Source organism: Poecilia reticulata, chromosome 22, assembly GCF_904066995.2.
Source record: "Poecilia reticulata chromosome 22, P_reticulata-male-v2, whole genome shotgun sequence".
NCBI lineage: Eukaryota > Metazoa > Chordata > Actinopteri > Cyprinodontiformes > Poeciliidae > Poecilia > Poecilia reticulata.
This window is the reverse complement of record NC_088851.1, coordinates 9892384-9917572: the sequence shown is the minus strand read 5'-3', so window position 1 is coordinate 9917572 and position 25189 is coordinate 9892384. Positions and strand designations below refer to the sequence as shown.

At 43.1% G+C, this 25189-nt stretch overlaps 3 protein-coding genes across 4 annotated transcripts in view; 2 read left to right on the top strand and 1 right to left on the bottom strand.

Moving 5' to 3' along the window:
• Window positions 1-11335, top strand: part of stag1a (STAG1 cohesin complex component a) — a 41737-nt gene extending 30402 nt beyond the window's left edge. For both annotated transcript variants that reach the window (XM_008399227.3, XM_081603132.1), the window contains exons 8-32: window positions 36-187; window positions 1059-1132; window positions 1239-1362; window positions 1471-1569; window positions 1673-1752; window positions 2374-2481; window positions 2587-2701; window positions 2920-3037; window positions 3290-3393; window positions 3927-4019; window positions 4238-4531; window positions 5347-5417; window positions 5564-5732; window positions 6057-6149; window positions 6235-6409; window positions 6515-6654; window positions 7005-7106; window positions 7196-7344; window positions 7424-7552; window positions 7646-7848; window positions 7942-8110; window positions 8677-8793; window positions 8866-8980; window positions 9199-9279; window positions 9833-11335. In XM_008399227.3, the coding sequence (XP_008397449.1) occupies window positions 36-187; window positions 1059-1132; window positions 1239-1362; window positions 1471-1569; window positions 1673-1752; window positions 2374-2481; window positions 2587-2701; window positions 2920-3037; window positions 3290-3393; window positions 3927-4019; window positions 4238-4531; window positions 5347-5417; window positions 5564-5732; window positions 6057-6149; window positions 6235-6409; window positions 6515-6654; window positions 7005-7106; window positions 7196-7344; window positions 7424-7552; window positions 7646-7848; window positions 7942-8110; window positions 8677-8793; window positions 8866-8980; window positions 9199-9279; window positions 9833-9856 (3098 nt within the window). In that variant the 3' untranslated portion in view covers window positions 9857-11335. The remainder of the gene's footprint in view (window positions 1-35; window positions 188-1058; window positions 1133-1238; window positions 1363-1470; window positions 1570-1672; window positions 1753-2373; window positions 2482-2586; window positions 2702-2919; window positions 3038-3289; window positions 3394-3926; window positions 4020-4237; window positions 4532-5346; window positions 5418-5563; window positions 5733-6056; window positions 6150-6234; window positions 6410-6514; window positions 6655-7004; window positions 7107-7195; window positions 7345-7423; window positions 7553-7645; window positions 7849-7941; window positions 8111-8676; window positions 8794-8865; window positions 8981-9198; window positions 9280-9832) is intronic.
• A 1382-nt stretch (window positions 11336-12717) lies between these two features.
• Window positions 12718-17125, bottom strand: pccb (propionyl-CoA carboxylase subunit beta). The gene is made up of 15 exons (XM_008399226.3): window positions 16837-17125; window positions 16148-16267; window positions 16010-16078; window positions 15885-15941; window positions 15677-15790; window positions 15354-15464; window positions 14982-15090; window positions 14762-14882; window positions 14464-14545; window positions 14247-14370; window positions 14055-14162; window positions 13823-13923; window positions 13620-13718; window positions 13440-13539; window positions 12718-13341 (listed from the first exon to the last, which is right to left on the bottom strand). The coding sequence occupies exons 1-15, from the start codon at window positions 17083-17085 to the stop codon at window positions 13220-13222; spliced, it is 1686 nt and encodes a 561-aa protein (XP_008397448.1). The 5' UTR covers window positions 17086-17125; the 3' UTR covers window positions 12718-13219.
• An 851-nt stretch (window positions 17126-17976) lies between these two features.
• msl2a (MSL complex subunit 2a) lies at window positions 17977-24916 on the top strand. Its single transcript, XM_008399221.3, has 3 exons — window positions 17977-18991; window positions 19949-21342; window positions 23203-24916. Exons 1-3 carry the CDS (start codon window positions 18850-18852, stop codon window positions 23503-23505), a joined length of 1839 nt encoding a protein of 612 aa, XP_008397443.1. The 5' UTR covers window positions 17977-18849; the 3' UTR covers window positions 23506-24916.
• The last annotated feature ends 273 nt before the right edge of the window (window positions 24917-25189 follow it).

The following is a 25189-nucleotide window of genomic DNA, read 5'->3' as shown; positions in this document are numbered from 1 at the left end:
GAATATTTAACATAACATACGTTATCTCTGTGTAGCGATGAAGCTGATGACGGCGCTAGTCAATGTTGCATTGAACCTGAGCATCCATCAGGACAACACTCAGAGACAGTACGAGGCAGAGAGGAACAAGATAGCCGGCAAACGAGCCAATGAGAAGCTGGAGCTGCTGCTACAGAAGAGGAAGGAGGTTGGTTGATGCTAAATCTGCCGTCTCGCCTATTTTCCTCTGTCAAGTTCATTGGTACAGTACATTAACTAAAACAAGGCAGCTCAAAGTGCTTTACATCATAAAAACATTAGACAGTCACTAATTATGAAATAACCAGTGTAATTTACATTTTGTCAAGTGTCATTAGCAGGTGAGCCTTTCGTCACGATTTAAAGGAACTCAGTGTTTCAGCATCTTTGCAGTTTTCTGGCAGTAGCAATTTGTAGTGCATGAGAAGCTAAATACTGCTCCTCCATGTCCAATTACATGAACAGATGTTGCCCAAGATTCATTCTAAATATTTCAGAATTTTTCCAACAAAATCTCACACGTTTTTGCTGACAAGACGGAGGAGGTGGATCGATTCGTTTCCGCTGACATTATCCCTGAATCAATTGTGAAACTAAATTCTAAGTAAATGGAAGCAACAAAAAAGAAGAAACATAAAAGGTGCAGAAGCAGCTTGTGGGTTTGAGCCCAGGACTCCTCACATGGTTCTGACACAGTCTTGAAGAATATAAAATTTGATTTATGTATTTTCCAGGCTTGTAATAGTATGGAAAGGCGGGGGGAAATGTATTTTCTGAGCTTACTTGTGTTCCTGTTGTCTAAGTGTCGCACCCACTCTTTAATTTATTGTCCAGCTTATCCATCTGTGCGTCCATCTGATACAAATGATGTATAACAACTTTCACCTTAGTGTTAATTTCTTTAGAAGCAAAGTATGATAAGTTGCTTCAAAAATCCTTTTTTTTGTTTGTTTGTCTTTTTGCCTTTTTCCACATAAGGAAATACAATGCTGTGTAAAAGAATAACGCTGAATGTGACCTTTGGGTATTTTTGTGTTTAGCTTCAGGAAAATCAAGATGAAATAGAAAATATGATGAACTCCATCTTTAAAGGCATCTTTGTGCATCGCTACAGGTAAACATTCATCTTATCGCCTTTCTAATTTATCTGATATTTTATAGAAGTTATTTACATAACTATTGTTTTTCATTGTAACCGGGGTATTGTCTGCATTTCCCAGGGATGCTATCGCTGAGATTCGAGCCATTTGCATCGAGGAGATCGGCGTGTGGATGAAGATGTACAGCGATGCGTTTCTCAACGACAGCTACCTAAAATATGTTGGCTGGACACTACATGACCGGGTGAGCACTCTGCCGCACCACCACTTTTTTATAGAGGTTCCAGTGAGATTTACACAACGGCAGGAGAGGCAGGGGTTTAATCCATATTTCTATCTGCTTTGTTTTCAGCAAGGAGAAGTGCGTCTGAAGTGCCTGAAGGCTCTGCAGAACCTTTACACAAACAGAGAGCTATTCCCCAAGCTAGAGCTCTTCACCAACCGCTTCAAGGTAATAGAATCAGAACCGTTTTAATGGCATGCAGCAGCCCAGCCGATTTTAATTCAGTTCTTTTGCAATTTCTCCTCTGCCTAAAATGCGCCTGTGTTGGCAGGACCGGATTGTATCGATGACACTGGATAAGGAGTACGACGTGGCTGTAGAGGCCATTAGGCTGGTCACACTCATTCTGCAGTGAGTAGTTTGGTGTCTTTCAACATGCCAGCACTTCCGGTAGCTTGCAAAGTTATTCAATCCCCTTAAGATGACAAAATGTCAGCGTTTTTTTTTTACAACCACAAACTTCAATTTGGTTCATTGCGATTTTATTCTTTAGGCTAACACAAAGTAGTACATTGTTTTAAAGTGGACAGAACATACATGGTTTTAATTTCCTTTCAGGACTGAAATTATTTGCTTGATGGCCAAGTTGAGTCAGGAAATACATACAGCACAGAGAAAACTAAGCCACACAATATAAAGTTGTGTTACTCTACTTATAGTCTAAATAGAGGAGCAGGTTCTTGATGCTGTTGAGGAAAGAAAGAAAACAGTGGTAGAAGTTCCATTTACAAAACAAAAACGTGGAAGAAGGATGTTGAGATGAGATGGGTGTTGTTGGGAAGATGGATGGAGTTACAAACAAGGCAAACGAATTGAACACATACAATCCTAGAAGAACACATTGATGTTTCTGGTTGCAATGTGATAAAATTTGACACGTGTTGATGAGTTAGTTTAAATTTTGGATACTTTTTGGGCGAGTTGCTCACCCAAAACATGTTTTTTTTAAGCTTCTGCTGTTGTCTGCTTCAGGGGCAGTGAAGACGCTTTGTCAAACGAGGACTGCGAGAACGTGTACCACCTGGTTTACTCTGCTCACCGACCCGTCGCAGTCGCCGCAGGAGAGTTCCTTCACAGAAAGTAAGTCCAACCCTGCCACACTCGAGCTAAAGCTTAACTTTAACCTATTACTAAACGGCTCTCTCTTCTTTTACTTTCCACCTCAAACTCTTCGTCCAACGTCAGGTTGTTCAGTCGCCACGACCCGCAGGCTGAAGAAGCTCTGGCTAAGCGGAGAGGGAGGAGCAGTCCCAATGGGAATCTCATCCGGATGCTGGTTCTCTTCTTCTTGGAGAGCGAGGTGAGAGGCAGCTCAATTGTGTAAGACAGTTTCTGTCTCATATATCACCAATCCGCAGCATGTTTGCTAGCTTAGTTTTTTGCTAGATACCTGTAACCCTGGATTACTGCAGTCACCAGGCGATTCCACAAAAAAAAAAGTCTGTTTTATTAGCGTGTTTCCCCTAATGCCTTCAAAGCCCGTCTCTTGTCAATTTTTAATGTGCCCTTTGTGTCCAGCTTCATGAGCACGCAGCGTACCTGGTTGACTCGCTGTGGGAAAGTTCTCAGGAGCTGCTGAAAGACTGGGAATGCATGACTGAACTTCTGCTGGAGGAGCCCGTTCAGGGAGAAGAGAGTAAGGCCGGCTCTTTGAGCCTCTGTTCTTGTTCTCTGTGGATGCCTGTGAAATGCCTCCGAGCTACTTCACATCAAGCACATCGCAGCTTGAGAAACAGCAGGAAGAGCAGTGATGTAATAAAAACCCGTTTCATGAAACTCTAGCTCTGCTTCAAGTCTCTTTGTCTCTGACTTTTGCTGATAATTGTCTCCATGTTCGTTTTATTTTTTTCTCACTTGACAGTTTTTGTTTTTGGCTCTTTCTCTGTAGTGTTGTCAGACAGACAGGAGAGTGCGTTGATAGAGCTGACTGTGTGCACCATCCGACAGGCGGCCGAGGCACACCCACCTGTTGGCAGAGGCACTGGCAAACGAGTGGGTTATCTAAAAATAAAACAATACTTATTTACACATGTGATCTTTTTTTTTTTTTTTTTTTTTTAATCTTTTTCAATTGTATCCAGGCTGCAATGTTTCTATACTTTATTATTTCTGAAAAAGGCTGACATTGCTGTACCATCAATGAGTAACATCAGTGAGCACCCAGGAGGAAAATAATGATGAATTAGATTTGTGTGCTGAATTGTCTTAATAACGAGGAAAAATGTGGTCTAACGGAGTGGTACCTTACTCAGGATGCAACAAAGTAGACTGTGGTGAGCCGAAAAACACGTCTTTGTGCCACGAAGTATAATTCAGATTTTTACTTTTGTGTTGATTTTCTGTTTTATAATATATTTACCACCAATGACAAAAACAAAAAACAAAAGACATTTTCACTTTTCAGCCAAATTCATCTGTTTAAATTTTTGTTGCTTTTAGGATGAAAATTAAAAATGCGATCAGTTAATTAAGAGAAAATAAAAGTTTTTGCAGCCTTAAGTATTTGTTTTTTTTTCCCTTTCCAGGTACTGACAGCGAAAGAGAGGAAAACCCAAATAGACGACAAGAACAAACTCACCGAACACTTTATCATGGCCCTTCCAATGCTGTTATCCAAGGTAAGCTTTCACAACAGCCAGTGACTAATGACTCAGATTAATCTGTCACATGAATCGCGCAAAGTTCCTATACACCAGTTAATCCGTCAGTGTAGTCCGCTGAAAAAAAACAACCCGTAAATTATTCTACCGAGTGTCAAAGCGTGAGGTGATAGAGGTGTTTTTTATTTACTTTCTAAAAACCTCAAACTCTTTTCACCGTGTCCTCCCCCTCTCAGTACCAGGCAGACGCAGAGAAAGTGGCCAACCTGCTGCAGATCCCTCAGTTCTTTGACCTGGACGTTTACAGCGCCGGGCGCATGGAGAAGCACCTGGACGCCCTCCTGAAGCAGATCCGGTTGGTGGTGGAGAAACACATCGAGACGGACGTCCTGGAGGCCTGCAGCAAAACCTACAGCATCCTCTGCTCCGAGGAGTACACCATCATGAACCGCGTGGACATCGCCCGCTCGCAGCTCATCGACGAGATGACCGATCGCTTTGCGCACTCTGTGGAAGAGCTACTGCAGGAGGTACGAGTAGTGACCCGAGTGTCGTCTTTGCGTTCTCCGTAAAACGGAGGAACGCCTCGAAAACCAAGGATGTTTTGTTGAAATACAGGTTTCTACTGCCGGATTCTGGTAAGAAAATATGTGGTGTAATGTGTAAAGTATGTCAAGTGAAACTGTTTCCACAAAGACAATGGTAGATTTGGTGTTAGTAATAGAGTAAAAAAAAAAAAAAGTTTCTTTCCTTAATGCAGATTCTTAACTCTGATTTCTACGAAGCTGGCAGCATTTAAAAACTCAGCATTTTCAAATAGGGTTCCTAAAAACTATGGAAAACTAACTTTACTTTATTTTTAAAATCTGGATAAGAAAGGAAAAACAATTCAAATTTAGTGAAAGAGAAAGAATTGATTTTGGGCCTCTAGATTCTTTTGTCTTTAGGTTTAAAAGTGAACTCCAGTTTCTTGGACATCAGTTTAAATGCAATGCAAAGCAAAGCTTTAAAATCCAGTTTTTTTTGGTGGGAGTTTTATAAAATGAAGTTAACAAAAACTGTGATTCAAATCAGCTGTTTTTAACATAATTCTCTCCGGATTATCAGATTGATCTAAGGTTCAGTACCAGTGTCCAAAAAAAAGGGGAAATGTTCCTGTACATAAGCAACGTGAGCAAGATGATGAATTTAAAGACGAAAAACTGGTACAACTAAACAGGACGACTTCGATCTGATGAATTCAGCCATCATTACATCTGCTGAAACTTTTTCTTTTTTAAGTTTTTATTTTTTATTTTTGGCGCTGATGTCAGTCAGGTGTAGTAACATATTTGTTGTCACGCAGGGCGAAGAGGCTGACGACGACGACATCTACAACGTTCTGTCAACTCTGAAGCGACTTACGGCTTTCCACAAGTAAGACCTACACGCATTTATCGAATTGAAACCGAGAACGATTTTACGACCGAATCGTATTGAGATCGGATGAAAGCTCTACGGCGCGCCACAAAAATCGGTGACCTCTTTGACATCTGCTGCTTCCTGTGTCGTTTCCCTCTCAGCGCTCACGATCTGACGAGGTGGGATTTGTTCGGGAATTGCTACCGGCTGCTGAAGGCGGGCATCGAGCAGGGCTCCATGCCGGAGCAGATTGCCGTGCAGGCCCTGCAGTGCTCTCACTACTCCATCCTGTGGCAGCTGGTGAAGATCACCGAGGGGGTTCCCAGCAAGGTGCTCAACTCACCTCGGAAAGCCTTTTCACTCTCTGTACTCAAGACATCAGCTTTATGTTTAGTCAAAGACTCAGAGTTTATATGTGTAAGAATATAGTTTGAAGAATCAAAAGATTGTTTGTGTTTTTGTGAGCCGCTGAGCAGGTTATCGATTGTTCTGTGCAAGCAAACTTAATTCAGACGTCAGCCTTTCATTACGTCGGCCGTGTTGTTGAAGAAAAGCCGGAAGTTGCCTGAAGAGCTCTTAGCGTTGTATTGATTCCTGTTAAAGCGCTTAGTATTTCTGACACTTTTCAAAACGGTGTCCGTCTCTCCTGCGCAGGACGACCTCTTGGCTCTCAGGAGAGTGGTGAAGTCTTTTCTCGCCGTCTGCCAGCAGTGTCTCTCCAACGTCAACACGCCGGTTAAAGAGCAGGTGGGTGAAGACGCTCCGACGCGTCGAGCCCCGTCCATCCTCTTTTGGTTTTACTCGAGGCAGATTTTTTTCGTCTCTCGTTCAGGCGTTCATGCTCCTCTGCGACCTGCTGATGATCTTCAGCCACCAGCTGATCACCGGGGGCAGGGAGGGCCTCCAGCCGCTGGTGTTCAACCCAGACAGCACCCTACAAAACGAGCTGCTAAACTTTGTCCTGGATCACGTCTTTATCGACCAGGACGACGAGAACCAGAGCATGGGTGAGGCTGCCGGTGTGAGAAACCGGGGGGGGGGGATCGTCTCTTGGCGTTTCTGCTAATCCATTTTTTGTTTTTCCCCCCACATCTGTTTTCGCGTGTGCGAAGAGGGAGACGAGGAGGACGAGGCCAACAAGATCGAGGCGCTCCATAAGAGGAGGAATTTGCTCGCGGCTTTCTGCAAACTCATCATCTACGACATCGTAGACATGCCTGCCGCCGCCGACATCTTTAAACACTACATGAAGGTGTGTTGAGCTGCTAAAATGGATCATCTCTAGGGCTGCGACGATTATTTTGATAATTGATCATTCAGACGATTAACTGATTAATCGGATAAAAAACTGGGACAATTTTTAAGCTTTTTATTTATTTTTTTTTTTTAAGCTTTTTATGGAAGATTAGAAATGCATTCAGAGTTGCAAGTTTTTAAAATGAAAACACTGCAGACCTTTATGGTTCTTAAACAGGAAAAAAAAAGTGAATTTCTCATTTTTATACAGAAAAAGAGCTCGCAGTTTCTCTTTAATGCGTATGTGATTCACTAAATTGTCCGTTTTTTCCTCACGTCTTTGTCCGTTTCCTCTCTGCACCTCAGTACTACAACGATTACGGAGACATCATCAAGGAAACACTCAGCAAGACGAGACAGACGGATAAGATTCTCTGCGCTAAGACACTCATACTCAGTCTGCAGCAGGTGAGGCGCCGCCACCGTCTCTGCTTCCAGATTTCCAGCCGTCCTCTTGTGCCCACCCACAAATATGGTCGTTCTCCTCCGTGCCGCAGCTGTTCAACGAGCTCCTGCAGGATCAGGGTCCCAATCTGGATCGGACGTCGTCTCACGTGAGCGGCATCAAGGAGCTGGCCCGCCGCTTCGCTCTGACCTTCGGCCTGGACCAGATCAAGACCAGAGAGGCTGTTGCGACGCTACATAAGTATGATTCTGGCTGCCTTGTGGCTCCGTCTCTTTGTTTCTGCTGACTGCTAATGTTTCCCACTCTCTGCTCATGTCAGGGATGGAATAGAGTTTGCATTTAAGTATCAGAATGCTCGAGGATCAGAGTTTCCACCCATCAATCTGGCCTTCCTGGAGGTCCTGAGTGAATTCTCCTCCAAGCTGATACGACAAGACAAGAAGACAGTGTAAGTTTTCCCCTTTTTCTCAATAAATTCAATAAGTTTTTGGCTAAATTAAAGTCCTAAAACGTAATTCGTCAAATGACCCCCTTTCCTCAGGCACTCCTACCTGGAAAAGTTCATGTCGGAGTCGATGTCGGAGCGTCGGGAGGACGTGTGGCTGCCGCTGATCTCCTACAGGAACAGCCTGCTGACGGGCGGCGACGAGGACCACATGTCCGTCACGTCGGGCTCCAGCAGCAAGACCGGCTCGGTGCGCAGCAAGAAGGGACGGCCGCCACTGCACAAGAAGCGCATCGAGGGTGAGCTCGCTTTAGACGAGGGGAGCGTCTCTTCTGCCGAAGCGGAAAGACGCTCGTCCTCAACGTTGAGCCGTGTGCCTTCTGGTTTTTCAGAGGAGAGCAGCGTGGAGGGATCGTGGATGATGAGAAACGACACGCTCCAGACGCCGAGCGCGCTCCAGACTCCCCAGCTCACCTCGACCGTCCTCAGAGAGAACAGACCCGCAGAACACATGCCTGATCCGGACTCGGAACCCGGATCGGAGAATGACTACGTCCACAAGTGCGTTTGTTTTCAGAGTTTCCACGCAGAATGTAGAGAGCAATGAAACATTACTTGTTCACAAGACGGAGCTTCTTTGTTGTTTTTACGATACAGTTTTTATTTTAATAATGTTGAGTATGACCGAAGTGATTCATCGTGATGAATTAATCAACTAATTTGGTAATCGATTAATCGTTAGCTGGATTTTTAAACATACTGAGAAATTAAGCCAAAACTGTACAAAATATATATACATTTTGCATTTAAAATAAAAAAATATTTATCTGTAAATACATTCTACCCAAAACTTAAGTAGCATTTTTAGCCTCAAACGTTTAAAATTGTGTAAAAAAAAAAAAAATTATTACCCTTTTAGTACCTTTTACTGTCCAATCATCTCAGTTTATTTTAAAAAAAAATCAACAATCATCCTTACACTGTATTGATGTTAAGTAGAAAGGACTGAGCTTTTCGCATTTTGATGTTGTTTGGTTTTAATTGATTAATCATCAGAATAGCTGATAGGCCTATCAATAACTAAAATAATTCCGTTTCGGTCCTAACGTTGCGTCTCCGTCCTCCAGTCCTCAGATTCAGATGTCGTGGCTCGGCCAGCAGAAGATGGACGAGGTGAACAGAAAAGACCGAACGAGCATGAACTACATCAAGTCGCGCAGCAATCAGGGCGTCCGGCAGACTGTGTAAGCGTGCGTTCAGCTTCTATGCTAAACTCAAACCAGCGTTCCTGTTGTAAGCGGCGTTTTCTCCTCCAGCCGCGGGCTGATGGAGGACGACGCAGAGCCCATCTTCGAAGACGTGATGATGTCGTCGCGGGGCCAGCTGGAGGACATGAACGAGGAGTTTGAAGACACCATGGTGATCGACCTGGTCAGTAAACGCAGCCCGTCCCGTTTGGGTTTTGTCGAGGCTTAAGTTGTGAAGGATTCATCCGTAAGCAGGTTACTGTGACTAAATGTGGGATTTGAATCACAAATGTATCGTGTTGTAGGATGTTATTGGTGTTGCTGTATAACTTTTAAACTGCTTCCAGGGGAAGAACTCATTTTACTCTACTGCGATGATGTACGTCTTTTTTTCCTTCCCAGCCGCCTTCAAGGAACAGACGTGAAAGAGCAGAATTAAGACCGGACTTCTTTGACTCTGCAGCAATGATAGAAGATGAGTCGGTACGGTTTGTTTTAAAAATAAATACTAAAATAACTTGTGCATTTAACATTTACCATTGTGAAAGGTAACAGTGATTTCTGTTTTTGGGTCAAAATTAGCTAAAAAGCTAATGTTAGCTTAAATGCTAGTATTATCATGTCTTCTTAGATTAGCATGAAGGCTAAATTGAATACCAATATTGACCTTCTTTACTGAAGTTGGTCAGTATCTCAGCATTTTGTTTTAAAAAGGTCTTTGACGTGAAGTTACACGTTGCTTCTGATTTCTAGGATGCGTATTTTAACAACATGTAGGGAAATATATCGCAATTTCTTTTTTCATTACTTTGAAAGCTACAGGTGTTAGTAATTGCTGCAAATTATTCTGTTTTACGTTATATTTATTATTTACTGTTGGCGTAATGAAGAAAAAAATGCATAGATAAATAGTTGAAAAAATGTAACTGCCAACAAATGGAACAAATATAAGAACAGTAACTTTATCAAATTATTTTTGAGGTAATCTTGACTTTTTATAATTTTTTTTATTTTTTATCTCTGTCCATATTTCCAGGGATTCAGCATGCCCATGTTCTGATCTGGAAAGCGTTAAACATCACGAGTTCAGCATTGTAACGAGGAGTAAACTGAAAAAGAGGGGGGTGGTCTGGGCCGGCTAACCCTGCACCACCTCACAATCAAACTCTTTACGAAGAAGAATATACTGTGTTAAAGTGTTAAAGTACGCCTACGTTTCTCCGAGACATGATGGAAGGATGTTCGTCTAGCGGGTCGGCACCGACCGGAACCGAGCCTGGAAGAGAGGATCCACTGTGTTCCCTCGCTGTCTCTGGTGCGGATCGGAGGTCCTGCAGCCAGAATTATTCAAGAACTTCGTCCCATTCGTGTTCTTCCTCCTCTTCCTCCGCAGCCTGTCGGTTTAGCTCTCGTTAGTGGTTGTCCCGATGGTGCTCTGGCTTTTAAACCCAGTTTTTACAGTTCCTGTTAACAGCGATGCACAGATTTTAGCTCATGGTCACAGAGCGCCATGGTTCTCTGTACAGCTCCCCTCCCAAAAGCCTTCTTTCCTCCCTTCCTTCCTTCTTTTGGTGTTGCACTCCGGTCCTTCTGGTTGAATCAAACATGAACAGGATGTCCCTACTAAATGTTCCACTGCTTTGCTGTCCCCCCTGCTGTCTGCTCGCCATCTCTTGTATGTGGTGTTTGACGTGTGTGTGAAGTGTATCGGTGGCGGCGACGGCCGAGGAGCGACACACCTAGACAAGAGATCAACAGCTCTCAGCTGACCCAGAGGAGGTTTGGGCGCCGACCAAGCATATCGAGGCTTGTTCGACTCTGAGGGAGCAAAGAAAATCCCCCCTGCTGTCTCACACTCTCTAGATAACAGCTTTTTCAAGTTAAAAACGTTTTAAAAAAAATATTATAAACATATTTTCAACTCTGTAGCTTTAGTACTAAAGTTTTAAATCAAGTGTGTTTTTGTCTGTACAGTTTTGGTTGTTTTTTTTTTTCTTTTTTTCTCTTGAATACGTATCATGTTTGTTGCCAAATTGTGGCCTACATACTTAAAGTATATTCCATCCCTCCCTCCCCTCACCTCTTAAGGCGGTTACCATAGATACCAGCTTCTAGGCGCTGTATCGTCCGATTGTAATTGACACTCAAGTATGGAAGCCGAATATCCGTGCCGTTTCATCATCCAACAGGTCAAAAACGAGCCGCTTACATTTTTGCACCCGTATTCAGTGTTAATGGATCCAAGAAGTTCTAGATTTTGTTGTTGATCATTGTTCATATCCAGTGCAGTGATGGATCTTTGTCTGGCAGATGTGTTTGAATGTGTTCTGAATGTTCTCAGCCATACCTTTTTCCTCATCCCTCTTTTGGGTCAACAATCACTTTTCAACCTTCCCTTTCGCTGTAAATATCAGAGATGACCGGATCTTTTTTCTGCCGTGCAGTCGACATCAGTCACCCTAACATACTCTAAAAAGCCTGTTTTTTTCCCCTGTGATCTTAAATTCTTTTTAATAAAATAAAATCTGTAATCAGTTTATGAATGTGTTTCTCTTGTTTAGTGTTTTTTTTTTTTTTATTGCCTCCATGTCTGAAGAGCAAATTTTTAAATTTTTATGCCAATGCAATGCCCCAGTTTTACCAGCAGGTTAGAGTACTTCTTAAATGAGGCACATTTTGAACTGCGAGGGTTTAATACAACATGTCGACGCATCCTTAAGATTCATATTTAAAATTAATTCCTGAAATTTTATTTCAATCAACAGAAATGACATTTCAGGAATTTAATAAGTTTATTACAGGTCTTAAGTTGTATCGTAGCAGGACTTTAATCGTATATTCTATGCAGAGGGAGGGCCAGTCCCTGTCATCTGATTTGGACTTTAATTTCTTTCCTCTCTCAACAGTCAACTGCTATTCCTCTATTAAACTACAAGTAGATCACATTCTCTTTAATTTTTCTCTGTGTGCTCCAAAGTCATTAAATGTAAACTCATTAGAAGCCTGAGCACCATCAGGCAAATAATTCTGGTCCGACCCGAACTATTGTTACCTGTCAAATTACCTGTCCAAACAGAGCTTCCTAACCAAGGTGTCCATAACTCTTCAACACGCTGTCAGCTCCCGGTCAGAAAGACGCATTTAGTTCAGTGTCCATGAGATGATATTCAGAAAGGATCTTTTATTTGATTGATTTTAGTTTCCTCTGCGATGAACTCTTTGTGTAAAGTCTATCATGTCTCCATGTGCGCCAGTCAAAGGTGTTAATTATAACATGTCAAATGACAGAGGGGCTTAAAAAATAACCAAATATTCAGTTCGGTTATTTTTTTTAAATTATACATACACACACACATATATATATATATATATATATATATATATATATATATATATATATGTGTGTGTGTGTGCGCACACACATTTAATATTTTGCCCCCCCAGAGGTAGTCCTGGCCCCCCCAACTTTAAAAGTCTAGCTCCACCACTGATTCTTTGTAGTTTATTTTTCTCGCGGTACTTTAATGTGAAGCAACCGTTAGTCCTACGCAGACATCTTGAGGCGGTTGAGGCTACCGCTAGCTAGCTCAGATGCTTCTATCACGGATAGGTTTATCATGTTCGTCCTCGCTACTGAATTATGTCGCTGCCAGTCCTACGGTACATACATTATGTGCGAAAAGCTTGGCACAACAATATAAAATACGCAATTTATGTCTTGATACCGAGGTCTTACATTTCATTGGTATAGTAGTTTCACTAGAACGGTGTAGATTTGAGTTGGGCATGTATTTCGATACCACACCACTCAATCCAACCATTTGAAAAGCTGCTTGGAAAATAAAATTTCTGGCTATTCATGTTCATCCAATCATCTTGGAAAACAAGATTAGACGGAACATAATAAAAATGAGATGCGGATACATTGAGGTGATTTATTTTACAGAGGGCGCCAGAGAGAGAAGGCACAGTTTGGACTTTGGTGTCCTGAATGAAAGACAAACATACATTTTAAAGAAAAAACTAAATACAGTACACTGAAACCCAATATTTTTATAATTATTGCAAAAACCGACTTTGTCCGGATAGTTTAGTTCGAAAACATACTTGATAACAGCCAATATGGCTACTGCTTGAGTGTTTTGATTATTTTCCTTTTATCCAAAACTTGTGTATCACAAACTTCCTGATATTAGTCACATAGGTGGCACCAAAGTGAATAACACTTGATTTTTTATTTTTATATTTTTAAATATGAATGAGGTGAAAAGGAACAGAATTTGGGATCTTGATTCTTCCAGTGGAGTGGTAAAGCGAATATGACTACCATCTGCTTTGCAGGCTTCCTGAGGAACCTCTGCAGTTCATCAGAGCGCAGTGTGCTTTTTCCATCGCATTGCCGTGCAGCTGGGTTGGAAGTGTTTCACAGAGGAATGTTGGCGTGCTTCTTCCACGGATTGACCTGCTTCTTGCTGGCCAGCACTTCCAGGTCGCTGCAGATCTTCTTACGGGTGGTCGCGGGCTCGATGATGTCGTCAACGAAACCTAAAGAGAACGAAGTTCAGATGGAGGAGATGTTTGAGGTTTAAACACAACTAGCCGGCGGTAAAGACCGCGTCGTGTTTTGCAGACAGCAGATTTACCTCTGACGGCAGCTGGGAAGGGGTTGGCAAACTTGTCCACGTATTCAGCCTCAGCTTCGGCCTGGTTTTCCTTTCCTCTGAAGATGATCTGAACTGCGCCCTGTGCAAACAGAAAGCAGTGAGTGGGTTCAAGAAATACGTTGGAAGACAAATGGACAGAGATGATGAATGTGTTTGCACCTTGGCACCCATGACGGCAACTTCGGCCGTTGGCCAAGCATAATTCACATCTCCTCTCAAGTGTTTGGAGCTCATTACATCGTAGGCACCTCCGTAAGCCTGAAAGGGAGACAAAAACAATGCTACGGCTAAGAATGGCAATTTGGATTATCAACCGCACAGCTTTTATTTTCGTCACCCAGAACTATTCTGTAAATACGCACCTTTCTGGTGATAACAGTTATTTTTGGCACAGTGGCCTCTGCGTAGGCGTACAGCAGTTTGGCTCCGTGTCGGATGATGCCGCCATACTCCTGAGCGGTACCTGGTGGGAGTCATCGCCCACAAATTAAAGGGATATCTGTACATTTAGATGCAAAACCGTCATTCGCCTCTCCTGTAGGACTAAGCAAACACATCTGGTCGGTCCGCTTCCAATATAATTTTCCAGAATACCTGGCAGAAAACCCGGAACATCCACAAAAGTGATGATGGGAATGTTGAAGGCGTCACAGAAGCGAACGAAGCGGGCTCCTTTTACCGAGGAGTTGATGTCCAAACAACCTAATGAACAAGACAAATGCATCATAGACTGAAGGATCAAACTTTCAAATCAACTTTCAGATTTTTCGCTTCAGTTTAGCTTACCAGAAGCTACTTTGGGCTGGTTACCCACAATCCCCACGGTGCGGCCACTCATTCTGGCAAAACCCACCACAATGTTTTTGGCGTAGTTGGGCATGATCTCAAAGAAGTCCCTCTCATCTACGATCTGGACAGATGTGTTTCGGAAAGCTTTTTAAGTTTGGCATAACTAACACGTCACGTGTTTACGTGTCGATGTGTGTTTTGTTTGTGCTCGTACCGCATGGATGATGTCTAGCATGTCGTAGGCTTTCGTCGACTCAAACGGGACGATGGTGTCCAACGACTTCACCAGACGATCGCTGTAAAGAAAGAAACACATGAAAAGCAACCCCACAACATTATAATGGCAGCTGGTGTATCTGACACCAAAGCCTTAAAATGTCTTAAATTCATTAAAGAAAATGTAAGATGGCCTTAAATACATTAATCACAGGTCATAAACTGTGTTAGAGAAGGACTATTTAATCTCGGATAGAGGTTTAGAGGTTTCACGTGCCATAAATGAGACCGTTTACCTGGGATCATGGCACTCCCTGATGGGAGCTGGATCCTGATTACTAAGTGGAAGAAAGTTGAAGAACTCCCGTAGGTTCAACAAAGCCTCAACATCGTTCTCAAACGCACGATGAGCCACACCTGACAATAGAAAACAACACAAAGGGAACACTTTTAGACGCTTTTGAGGCATTCAAAAATATGATCACGATCCGTGAGAACAATGTCTAAGGAACCGACCAGAAACGGTGGTGTGAGTTTTGGCTCCGCCCAGCTCCTCCTGCGTCACGTCTTCGTTGGTCACAGACTTGACGACGTCCGGACCTGTGATGAATAGGTATGACGTATCCTACTCTCACACACACATAAAAGGAAACACTCTGGTCAGACTAACTTTAGATGCAGTTTTAGTGTGAATTAAATAAAAATCAGCAATGTCTATGCACCAAATATTGGCTTAATATCATCAATAAAGCAGCGCGCTGTATTATCCCTTCACCCCCAAAAGATGAGGTTCAAATGCATAATAAATAACCCCAATTTTCTATGGCATTCCTGATGAATGTGTGTAATCTTTCACCAGATCTGGCCTGAGCCCGAGCAGCCTCATACCTTAACCATGAAGGTGAAATCCGTCAGGGCAGGGGAGTACACAGCCCCTCCGGCACAGGGGCCCATGATGAGGGAGATCTGAGGGATGACTCCTGAAGCCAACACATTCCTCTGGGAAAGAAAAACAGCTGATTTTTATCTCTAAAATACAGGAAAGACGAGAAGATCCGTCTGCTGCCGAGAACGAGTTCAAAGCTGGACTCCAGAACACGGTGCAAACGGGAAAGGTTTCCAAAGGTAATTTTGAATTTCTCACGTTCCATCGTTAACTCAGACGTTGACTATAAACCAAAAGAAGGTGCATTTCTGACGATTAAACACACCAGGAATATATCTGCGTATCCAGCCAGGGACTCCACTCCCTCCTGGATGCGAGCGCCGCCAGAGTCGTTCAGCCCGATTACGGGAGCGCCGACCGTCATGGCCTGATCCATGATCTGAGCACGCAAAAAGACAACAAAGCTAATGTTACAATGTCGAAGCTGGGAAAAATGGTGCTTTTATGGTGCGAATGGACGTTTGGTTGGTTACCTTACAAATTTTCTGCGCGTGAGCTCCGGACAAGCTGCCACCGAACACCGTGAAGTCCTGGAACGAGTAAGAGAGGACCAAATGATGGAGGGTCCAACAAGACTGTTGGAGACCGTAGCCCGTACCTGACTGAACACATAAACCAGCCGGCCGTTGATCCTGCCTCGTCCGGTCACAACGCTGTCGCCGGGAAACTGAAACAGAGTACAAAAGGTTAAAAATGAATCCTTTATTCATGTGCGTTGCAGCTTTGTGAACGTTACCTTGTTGCCGTCCTGCTCCATGCCAAAGTCGGAGCAGCGGTGTTCCACAAACATGTCCGTCTCCGTGAAGGACTCGGGGTCCAGTAAGAGTTCCACTCGTTCCCTGGCGGTCAGCTTACCCTGCAGCGCGTGATGACAACATCAGCACAAATTACCTAAACCTTTTGTTGTTTTTCACCTCAGGTAACAAATGTCTTTACAGTCATGGAGTAGAAAAAAAAGAAAACAACCCCACTGCATAATACTGCCATCCCCATGTTTCACCGTGGAGACGGTTTATTCACAGTCCAGATGGGCATTGTTAGGTTTCCACCACACAGCATTATGTATGTAGGTTTGCACACACTGATACCTGGAATGTGATATATTGTGCAGCTCTGATTTATAATCACATTAAATTACACACATTACGTCTGGATATCACTTTAGGACAGGGTGGTCAGCATGCAAACACTAATAATACTGCAAAGATTTGCTAAGATCGTGCATTATAAATGCATGCATAACAAATATGCTTTATTAACAAGACCAAAAGGAGATTTGAGCTACTTTAGCATTTTTTTTAAGTGTAAGCCATAACGTAACCACTGAATCCAGAATGCTAAATATAATATCAAAACGTCTGTTTGTAAGTGACTCAGACAGGGAGGATGGAAAATGATCCTTTGGTGTGTGTTTGCTGACTTTACCCTTTTGTGTTGTGCATCTATTCTCTTCTGACCTCCCCCGATTAGCGCCGCCTTCCGTTTCTGCTCGATCCTCTCCTTCACGGACAGGTGGCTGACCGAGTACCAGCGACAGTCCGGCTGGAGAGGGATCTGTGGTGAGGACGCCGCTGCTGCTGCGCCATACTTTATCTGCGCTACACTCCTCAAGGAGACCCTCAATCCGCTAAACAGCCTACAACTGCTACGAGCCACAGTGAAGGCCGCCATCATGCCTGTGCGTGGTCTGTGATGACAGCAGGAGCAAGAGGGAGAGACAGCCACTTCAGCCAATGGCGTACTGAGGGGTGGGTTCCGACAGCCAATCAGAAAGCGCAATGTCCCAGCTGTCGTGAATGGGCGGGAATATACCAAGGAAAACTTTGGAAAACCGTTTCCGTGAAAGCGGCAGTCTATGAAATAAATATTTAGGCAGAAACTAAACAGATGTATAAAAACGTCAGAAAAACAGTTTATTTATAAACAGTTTTGCATTTTTTACTAATAAATATTTATATTTTTTTGTAAATATTAATTGTAGTTTATTAATCTTCATAAAATGTAAATTTATATATGTGTTAATTTAGTTGTAAATTAACCCAATATAACTAAAACTTGTGACTTGTGACAGGGAATTTGTCACTGAAGAACAGTGGAGTAAAAGTAAAAGCTGTTTTACTACAATTTCAAGGTCAGTTCATGTTTTGGTTGTTTCTCAAACTCATTGTTCTGAGTTTCTCATCAAAAACTACTCACTAAAAAAAACAATTAACATTTACATTTCTTATATATTTTTTTTAAAAGTTCCTTCAGCATTTCTCAATTATGATTTAGCTATACTTTATTATCTGAAATCTCTAATCTCAACATTTCATCTGTTAAAAACAGCCTAATTTCTTCTTTCCCTTCATATGTATGTATAAATTTTATTTCGATATATTACTTGGACGCTATGAAGTCCAAACGAGCATATAGTTGTAATTTTGACAACTAAATGTTAAAAAAAGATGTTTAGAAAATGTTTAGAAAAGAAGAAAAGAACAAATTAACAGGGAGAACGAGGAGATGAGAAAAGCCTTGAGCAAAACGACAAAAAAAAAAAAAAAAGTGACTGTAACCAGGGTAACAGCAAGTCTCGCGTGAGGTGCATGTCTATCCAGAGGGGCTGGTGTGAGGAAAAAAGTGGTAAATCGGACGATTGATGCACTTATGATAATACAGCAAATTGGCTTTGGTTAGATCCCAGCTCGCCAAGTCTTTTTGAAAAACCTACATCGATTGCAGGGCTTCGGGTTGCAGCTTGCATTTTTCTTCGCTGCGTGACGTATAAGACGGTCCAAGTGGGCAAGTGATACGGTTAAATCTCCGATGGCTATGCTAATGCTAGCTCTTTAGCTTTGTTTACATCTAGTGCGCGCCTGCTGGATAATTTCCGACCGCACAAATTGGGGAATTTAACTTTAGTTCTTCATTTTATCTGACAATCCATGCGAAAAAAAATGCGTCGGATAGTATGTAGACTCTATGGCTGCTAGTAAGTATATGCTGTTCGAGCATTTTGCTGATTATTAAGCTAACATTAGCTACGTAATGCTAACCTTTTGATCTTGGCTCGTTCGATCATGCGGTTAGATCGTAGCCCATAGGTCTCTTTAGATGTGCGTTTTGTTGTGACATATGGTGTAATTCCTCCGACTTTATAATATTACTCAATTATGACCTTAAAAACTTCTCGATTAAAAAGCAACTACTACACAACAAACCGGGGATGCTAACTTAAGCTAGCCACCTGCTGAGCTAGCTGACGTTATTCGCGTTCAATGAGACGGCTACACAATGCATTGTGTCCGTAATTAATTTATATCTTATTCTGCGTTCACGTGGTGCAGTGGGCGCCTGTTGCAACACCGGGCTGCTTTTATTTTCGTATCCAAGTTGGCTGTCTGTGGATACTCTCCGTCGGACGGTGTTCCCCAAGGAGCTGGGTAGTGCACCGCTATGAATCCCGTGGATGCAACCGCTCTGTATGTGTCTGCCACCCGGGCAGTGCTGCGGTGCGACCCGCTGCAGCCTCAGACCTTCGCAGAGATGTACAAGCAGCTACCCTTTTTCCGACAGTCCCTGTCATGTCTCGTCTGTGGTAAGCATTCTGAATATTTCTAACAGGAAGACATATTTGAAGAATGCATCTTTCTATGGATTGGTTTTATGTAAAAAAAAAAAAAAAAAAACAACACAATGAAAGCTTTTTAATCTGGAATAATCTGGAATTAGGGTAATAATTGGTTGAAATTTCTGTGGGCTGCAGGAGTTTCCACTATTTCTCTCGCGCTCACTACTGCGGTCTCCTTAGCAACCAAGGCTGAGATAAGCTCATCCATCCTCTTGACAAGACGGATGACTGTTGTTGTGCTTGCTGCACAGCCATGTGGTTCCTATTCATGCTGTACTTGATCACTACGTTTTGGTGAGGCAGGCTGTGTTTAATCAAAAGCAACACAGGAAAAAAAGAAAAATGAATGACACATCTGACGGATTCTTGTAAATCTTGCTTGTGATTTTGTTTTATATCTAAATCTCAGATAAATGGGAATTGACAGACAGAGGTCTAATCACCACACCCCTGGATTTTGAAGTATTTAATTGGATTTGTTTGGTGAAAAGTTGACACGCTGAAGGGTTGAATATCGAGTTGTACCGATCAATCGCACCGAGTCAGGTTCTACTGCGGGTTTTTTCCTGCTAAAGGGGAGTTTTTCCTCCCTGCTGTTACTACATGGTCCTCCGAAAGGAGTGAATACTGCAACTTGCAAATTTTTCTCAGAAAGAAAACTTGTATTTATTTATTTTACCAGTTTTAATCAACTGAACTTTTGGCTTTTTCTGATTTCTCCTTAAAAGTAAAAAATAAGATGTTTTATGCTTTCCGTCACAATCGACCAATCATTTTGTTGTGAAAAGGAAAAATAAAAATATGATTTGTAGTTTTTCCAACCCACTGATCAGTCATCAGTGGACTTCTGTGTAGCTTAATGTGTTGAAAATCTGAATAGCAGTAAACATTGCTGGTGTTTCTGTTTTTTTTTTTTAACTTCAGGCAAACTCCTTGAGGACCCCATCTCCCCAACACACCCAGAGTGTCAGCATTACGTCTGCTTGGGCTGCAAAGGCCAGAAGATGCAGATCAGGTCGTCGTGCAATCGCTGCAAGGACTACTCCTGCTTCCAGGAGAACAAGCAGCTCTCTTTACTGGTGCAGTGTTACCGACGGCTCTGCCTCTACATAACTCATTCGCCACTGCTCAAGTCCATCAGCAGCCACGTGGGAGGCTCTCCGGAGGTCATGACCTTGTTGGAGGAGGTGCTTGTGTCGCACAAAGAGGAGGCCGAGCATCCGGGCTTAGCCGAAGAGGATCTGAATCCATCTGCTCCCGAGTCCCTCACGCCCACGGAGGCACCGCCCGCTCCTGCGGAACTCTCCGCTGTTCCTCAGAGCTCCTCCTCGGAGCCTCCGTGTTTCAACGGACCACCGGATTGCAACGGACAGGCGCTGGAGGACCCGTCTTCCCCTGAGCTGGAAGTGTGTGAGGTGGTAGAGGAGCAGCAGCATCATCATCTAGGTCTGTCTGTGTCTGAAACCGCCTGCAGCGGTCTAGAACTGGGTCTGAGCACTGGACCTTTAACCCCAACAATAGGCACTGTGTGCTCACTCAGGGAGGGGGAACCTTGTACCAGGGAGCTGGAGGAGGGGGAGGTGTTGCTCCTCAGCGTAGAGGAGGTGCTGCAGACGCTGGATCCCCTGCAGCCTGACCGGGACGTTCTCCACACACACCCGGAAAGGACGCACATCGCCACAGACAAAACGCACACTCACATGTACATACATCTGGATGCAGCCCACAACTACACCCAGATCCACACGGGCAGAACCCACACGGTGGCGCACCGCGCCACTCACACGCACCCTTCTTCCTTCGACCCGTCTCCCGCCTCCAAGCCCCAGCAGGACCGGCCCAACCGGAAGCGCTCGCGCTCCGAGAGCGACAGGGAAAAGGTGAACCCCGTCCCCATCACCTCCATCCTCCACGACTCGTCGCCCCAGTCGCACACTCCGACCCCTGCTCACACTCAGCACACGAAGCTACCCATGCCTCCCCTCGCCGTTCCGGCGCACACGTACTCGTCGTTTCCCAACGGCGCGTTCCCCAAGCACAGCCGCCCCGCACAGAACCACAACAAAGGCGCCAGGAAACACGTGGACCCGAGTTCCAAGAAGCCCCACGCCAAGGCCCGCAGCGGCGGAGGCTCCAAGACGAAAGACCGGAGCAAAGACCAGCGGCCGATGTCGGGCTGCGTCTTGCCAGCGCCGCCCGTCAGACCTCCGTACAAGAAGCCGGTGGAGAAGAAGGGCTGCAAGTGTGGCAGGGCCACTCAGAACCCGTCTGTTTTAACCTGCAGGGGGCAGCGATGTCCCTGTTACTCAAACCGCAAGGTGAGACCACTTGTTCAGAGTGGAGGCGTTTCTGTTTTTAAATCTTTGGAGGGTTTTGTTTACAATCTGTCCAGTTTTACAACAATGCTGTGCTGTTTTTGTGCAAATTATTTGTCTCATCTCCTGCACGTTGGGAACCTTTGGTAATAATTCAGCAGCAGTAATCTGTTCTGCTGAACAAATTACTAAATAAATAAGAGTATAAGTGAATAATTTTTCTCTGCAATTTAATTTTAAAAAATCTCCTCTTTATGATGTGGGTTCATTTCACACAGAGTGACATGTTTCACATGTTTGAGTCAATGGTTGTGATCCACAGCTAATAAAGATATATATAAAAACTGAATATTACGTCTATATAAGACCAGTAGAAATGTTCTGCTTATTTTTGAAGATTTATCAGTTTCCAGCAGATTGTAAACCCTAGACACAAAATGTCATAAATAATGTTGAGGAAGCAGGTTTTGCATAAGGTTTTTTTTTTTTTACCTCAAGCATATTAATGAAAAGTTGAGTGGAAGGAAAAACTACAAAATTACTGTTGCTAGACATGGACTGTGGCTGGAGTCAGTGTTTCAAGAGCCACCACACTCGAACGTTGTGTCACATCGCATTACTTCTGTGATGTGACACAACGTCTATTTTAGTAATCGCTTATTCTATCAGTTAGTCGAATGATTAATCGGATAAAACAATTGCCACATTCTGCAGGTTTTAAGCCCTTTTTATAGTCTATTAGAAGTTAAAAGATGCAAATAAACAAATAATTCAGTTCATTTTTAAAATAGAATAAACATTTTATTACCAAATATGCATTAACATAGTGATCTTTATCTGATTAATAAATCCATAGCAAAATGAGCATAATGGGAAACATGCATATTTGACTAAGGATTCTTATTATTTACTGCTCTGAGTATGTTGTTCTTCAGCAAAAACCCATTTTTTAGTGTGTGTCGATGTAGATTATAGAGTCTGTATTGTCACTAACTCCAGTTAAGATTGTTTACTAAATTAGTTGACTATTATTTCAACAATCAAGTAATCACGATTAATGTGATTAATCGTTTGAGCCCTAGAACCGGAGACATCATCACAGTATCACTGAAAAAGGAGTCGGCTTCTGCTCAGTGGTCCAAAGCCCTGTTGTCAGAAGAAAGCTGCTTTTGCATTTCATTTGGATATACATTTTTAGAACATCCAGAATCAGTGCATCCATCTAGTATGACATTTCAGAGCACTTCATGCTTCCCTCCACTGACTGACAGCTTTATGGAGCTGCAAAGTTGGCACCTGCCTGCCCCCACACTGCAAAAGGTGCCAAAAGGTGGTTCAGTGACCACGGTGTTACTGTGACTGACCAGCGTACTCGCTTCACCTGAACCGCATACACGCTCTATGGAGTATTTGTGAAGGGTAGAATTAGAGACGCCAGAGCCAACAATGGCTGGGGAATGCTACAAGCTAATGGCTTCATTTCAAAATATATTGTTGCTGCAAGTCAACCGAAATGGTGCCCGTGCAGATAATGTATAGTACATGTATTTGTCGGCAAAATGACGTCTATGTGTTGAAAAATAAAAACATTTTATTACTGTAGCATATTCTAATAATTCAATTTCGCGTTTTCATTAGCGATAACTCGGCATTACTAAAAATAAATTATCAAAGCATATCGCTCTGTGTGGAATGAAACTACGTATTAATTTATTTTAACTGAAACACTGAAATTAACATGTTATTTACTGATGTGCAACAGGTGTTTATCTTCAATAATCAGTCGATGTACGAAGTTGCGTAGTTTCCGTGCAGCGCTCGTGCGTACTGTCCGAGTTGCGTCATCTCTCTCGTCCTCCCCAGGCGTGCTTGGACTGTATCTGCCGGGGCTGCCAGAACTCCTACATGGCCAACGGCGAGAAGAAACTGGAGGCCTTCGCCGTGCCCGAGAAGGCCCTGGAGCAGACGCGGCTCACCCTCGGCATCAACCTGACCAGCATCACGGCGGCCGCGGCTCTCCGCAACCCGGCGACCACCAGCATCCGCGGCAACACCCTCCTCAACGTCGCCACGGCGACGGGGACTCCCGTGACCACGGCCTTTCTGTCCGCCAGCCCGCCGCAGGATGCTAACTTTGACGACAGCTTGGAGCTGCTGATTGGCTGATAGGCAGAATATCGGGGAGGGGGGGGACGATGACACAGCGTGGGGCTGATTGAATGTGACGGCTGATTATTCACCTGTTACTGCCGGCTCCCCCTTCCTTCTTACGGAGGACTCGACTCATGGCAGCTATGTGTCTGTCCTGTTCTGTAACCTGCTGGTTTTCTGTACTGGAAAACGCTGACTAGTGAGATTAGCATGGGTGTGCCAAAGCCTCCTGTATCGTGCCTGTGCACTGGTGTGTATTGTTGCCAGTCTGTAGGTATATACTCTATTCCAAGGATGTTCTGTTCTTCAAAGGTGCTTTTTTTTTCAGCTTATAGACCACAGATTTACTGCGGGAGGCAATAGAAACCCATTCCAAGTTTTGTTCATTTGCACACACATATGTGCAGAGTTTTACTTTTTTTTTTGTTTTTTTAATAAATTTGTCTGTCAGTAGCGTCATTTTTTATTAAGATTTCATCTTCACCATTCTGAGTGTTATTCCTAAAAATATGAAATGTGTCATGTTATCAGGACCCCTTCCTAATCCCTAACCCCGTACACGAGCAAACTTTAATTTTGAAATCAGACTAAGCGTCACACAAGACACCCTGTCTAAATGCTCTCAGCTGTTTGGGAGTTTGTTTTGAACTGCATGCTTTTTACTTTTAATGAGGTCATCCTGAGGCACTTGCCCCGTGTTGGAGGCGAACAGTGGGTTTTTATCGTCATAGCAATAGGAACGCCCAATGGGGAGGCTCGCTGCTCCTGTCCGGTTAGTTGTGACTGCAATCGTCAGTCCTCAAAAGCTAACACACTTGTACATGGCTGTATGTGTATAGAGGTAAACTGAAGCCATAGTTCTATCAGAGTTTCCTTTAAAAAAAAAAAAAAAATTCCCCTGCTTCCCCAACATACTCACACACGTAAAGTCCTGATTAATCAGAGATTATACCAGATTTATTTTTGATACTGTTGGAGGTTTGGTATCCGAGTGTTTTGGTTATATCACAAAGAAACGTTTCACGAGGCTGTGTGTTGTCTGTGTTTGTGTTTACCTTCTCAACATGTCCGTCAGTCCAGTATTGGTGACCAAAAGAAAAAGAAAACAAAAAAAACAACTGAACAGAGAGAAAACACAACTTCTCTACTTGTGGACCAGGAAAAGTAGCAGGTGGACTTTTAAGTTTGATCAGCAAACGTGTCCTATCTTCCTGTGTGTGTGTGTGTGTGTGCGCGCGCGTGTGGGTTTCAAAGATGTATTTGTTTTGGGCATTACTTGAACCCTTAATTTTGTTTTTTCTATGTCCTTTTTTTTTGTAATGTAAAAGTCTTGTTTGAGGAGTGACAGTTATTTGCTGAAACATTCACTGCCATATTATGGAGACATGTAACAACATGAATTAAAAGATAGTTTTTTACTTTTTCAGCTTTGTGTCTTATTGTGTGGACAGATGTGATTAAGGGAGGAGTTTGATTCGCTTATATTCAAGGCATAGCTTTCGTCTACATACATTCATCTTAGAAAAGTTTAATTTTGGGCTTGTTTTAGATGCATTTTCAGAACACCCTAAAAAAAAAAAAAAAAACTATACAAAGTATCGACCGATTGATGAATATAATAATTTTTAAAAAAAGTATGACCGACTGAAAATTGAGATTTGTAGTTCAAAACAGGAATATAATATTTGCTGAGAAAACT

Bases quoted from the DNA above. Each gene is read 5' to 3' on its own strand.
- pccb (XM_008399226.3), bottom strand. From the start codon at position 17,085: ATGATGGCGGCCTTCACTGTGGCTCGTAGCAGTTGTAGGCTGTTTAGC. The intron at 16,079-16,147 runs GTAACGTTCACA...ACTCTGTTTCAG, and splicing joins TGGAGCAGGACGGCAACAAG to TTTCCCGGCGACAGCGTTGT. The intron at 14,371-14,463 runs GTACGAGCACAA...ACATCTGTCCAG, and splicing joins TGCTAGACATCATCCATGCG to ATCGTAGATGAGAGGGACTT.
- msl2a (XM_008399221.3), top strand. From the start codon at position 18,850: ATGAATCCCGTGGATGCAACCGCTCTGTATGTGTCTGCCACCCGGGCA. The intron at 18,992-19,948 runs GTAAGCATTCTG...TTTTAACTTCAG, and splicing joins CCTGTCATGTCTCGTCTGTG to GCAAACTCCTTGAGGACCCC. The intron at 21,343-23,202 runs GTGAGACCACTT...CGTCCTCCCCAG, and splicing joins CCTGTTACTCAAACCGCAAG to GCGTGCTTGGACTGTATCTG.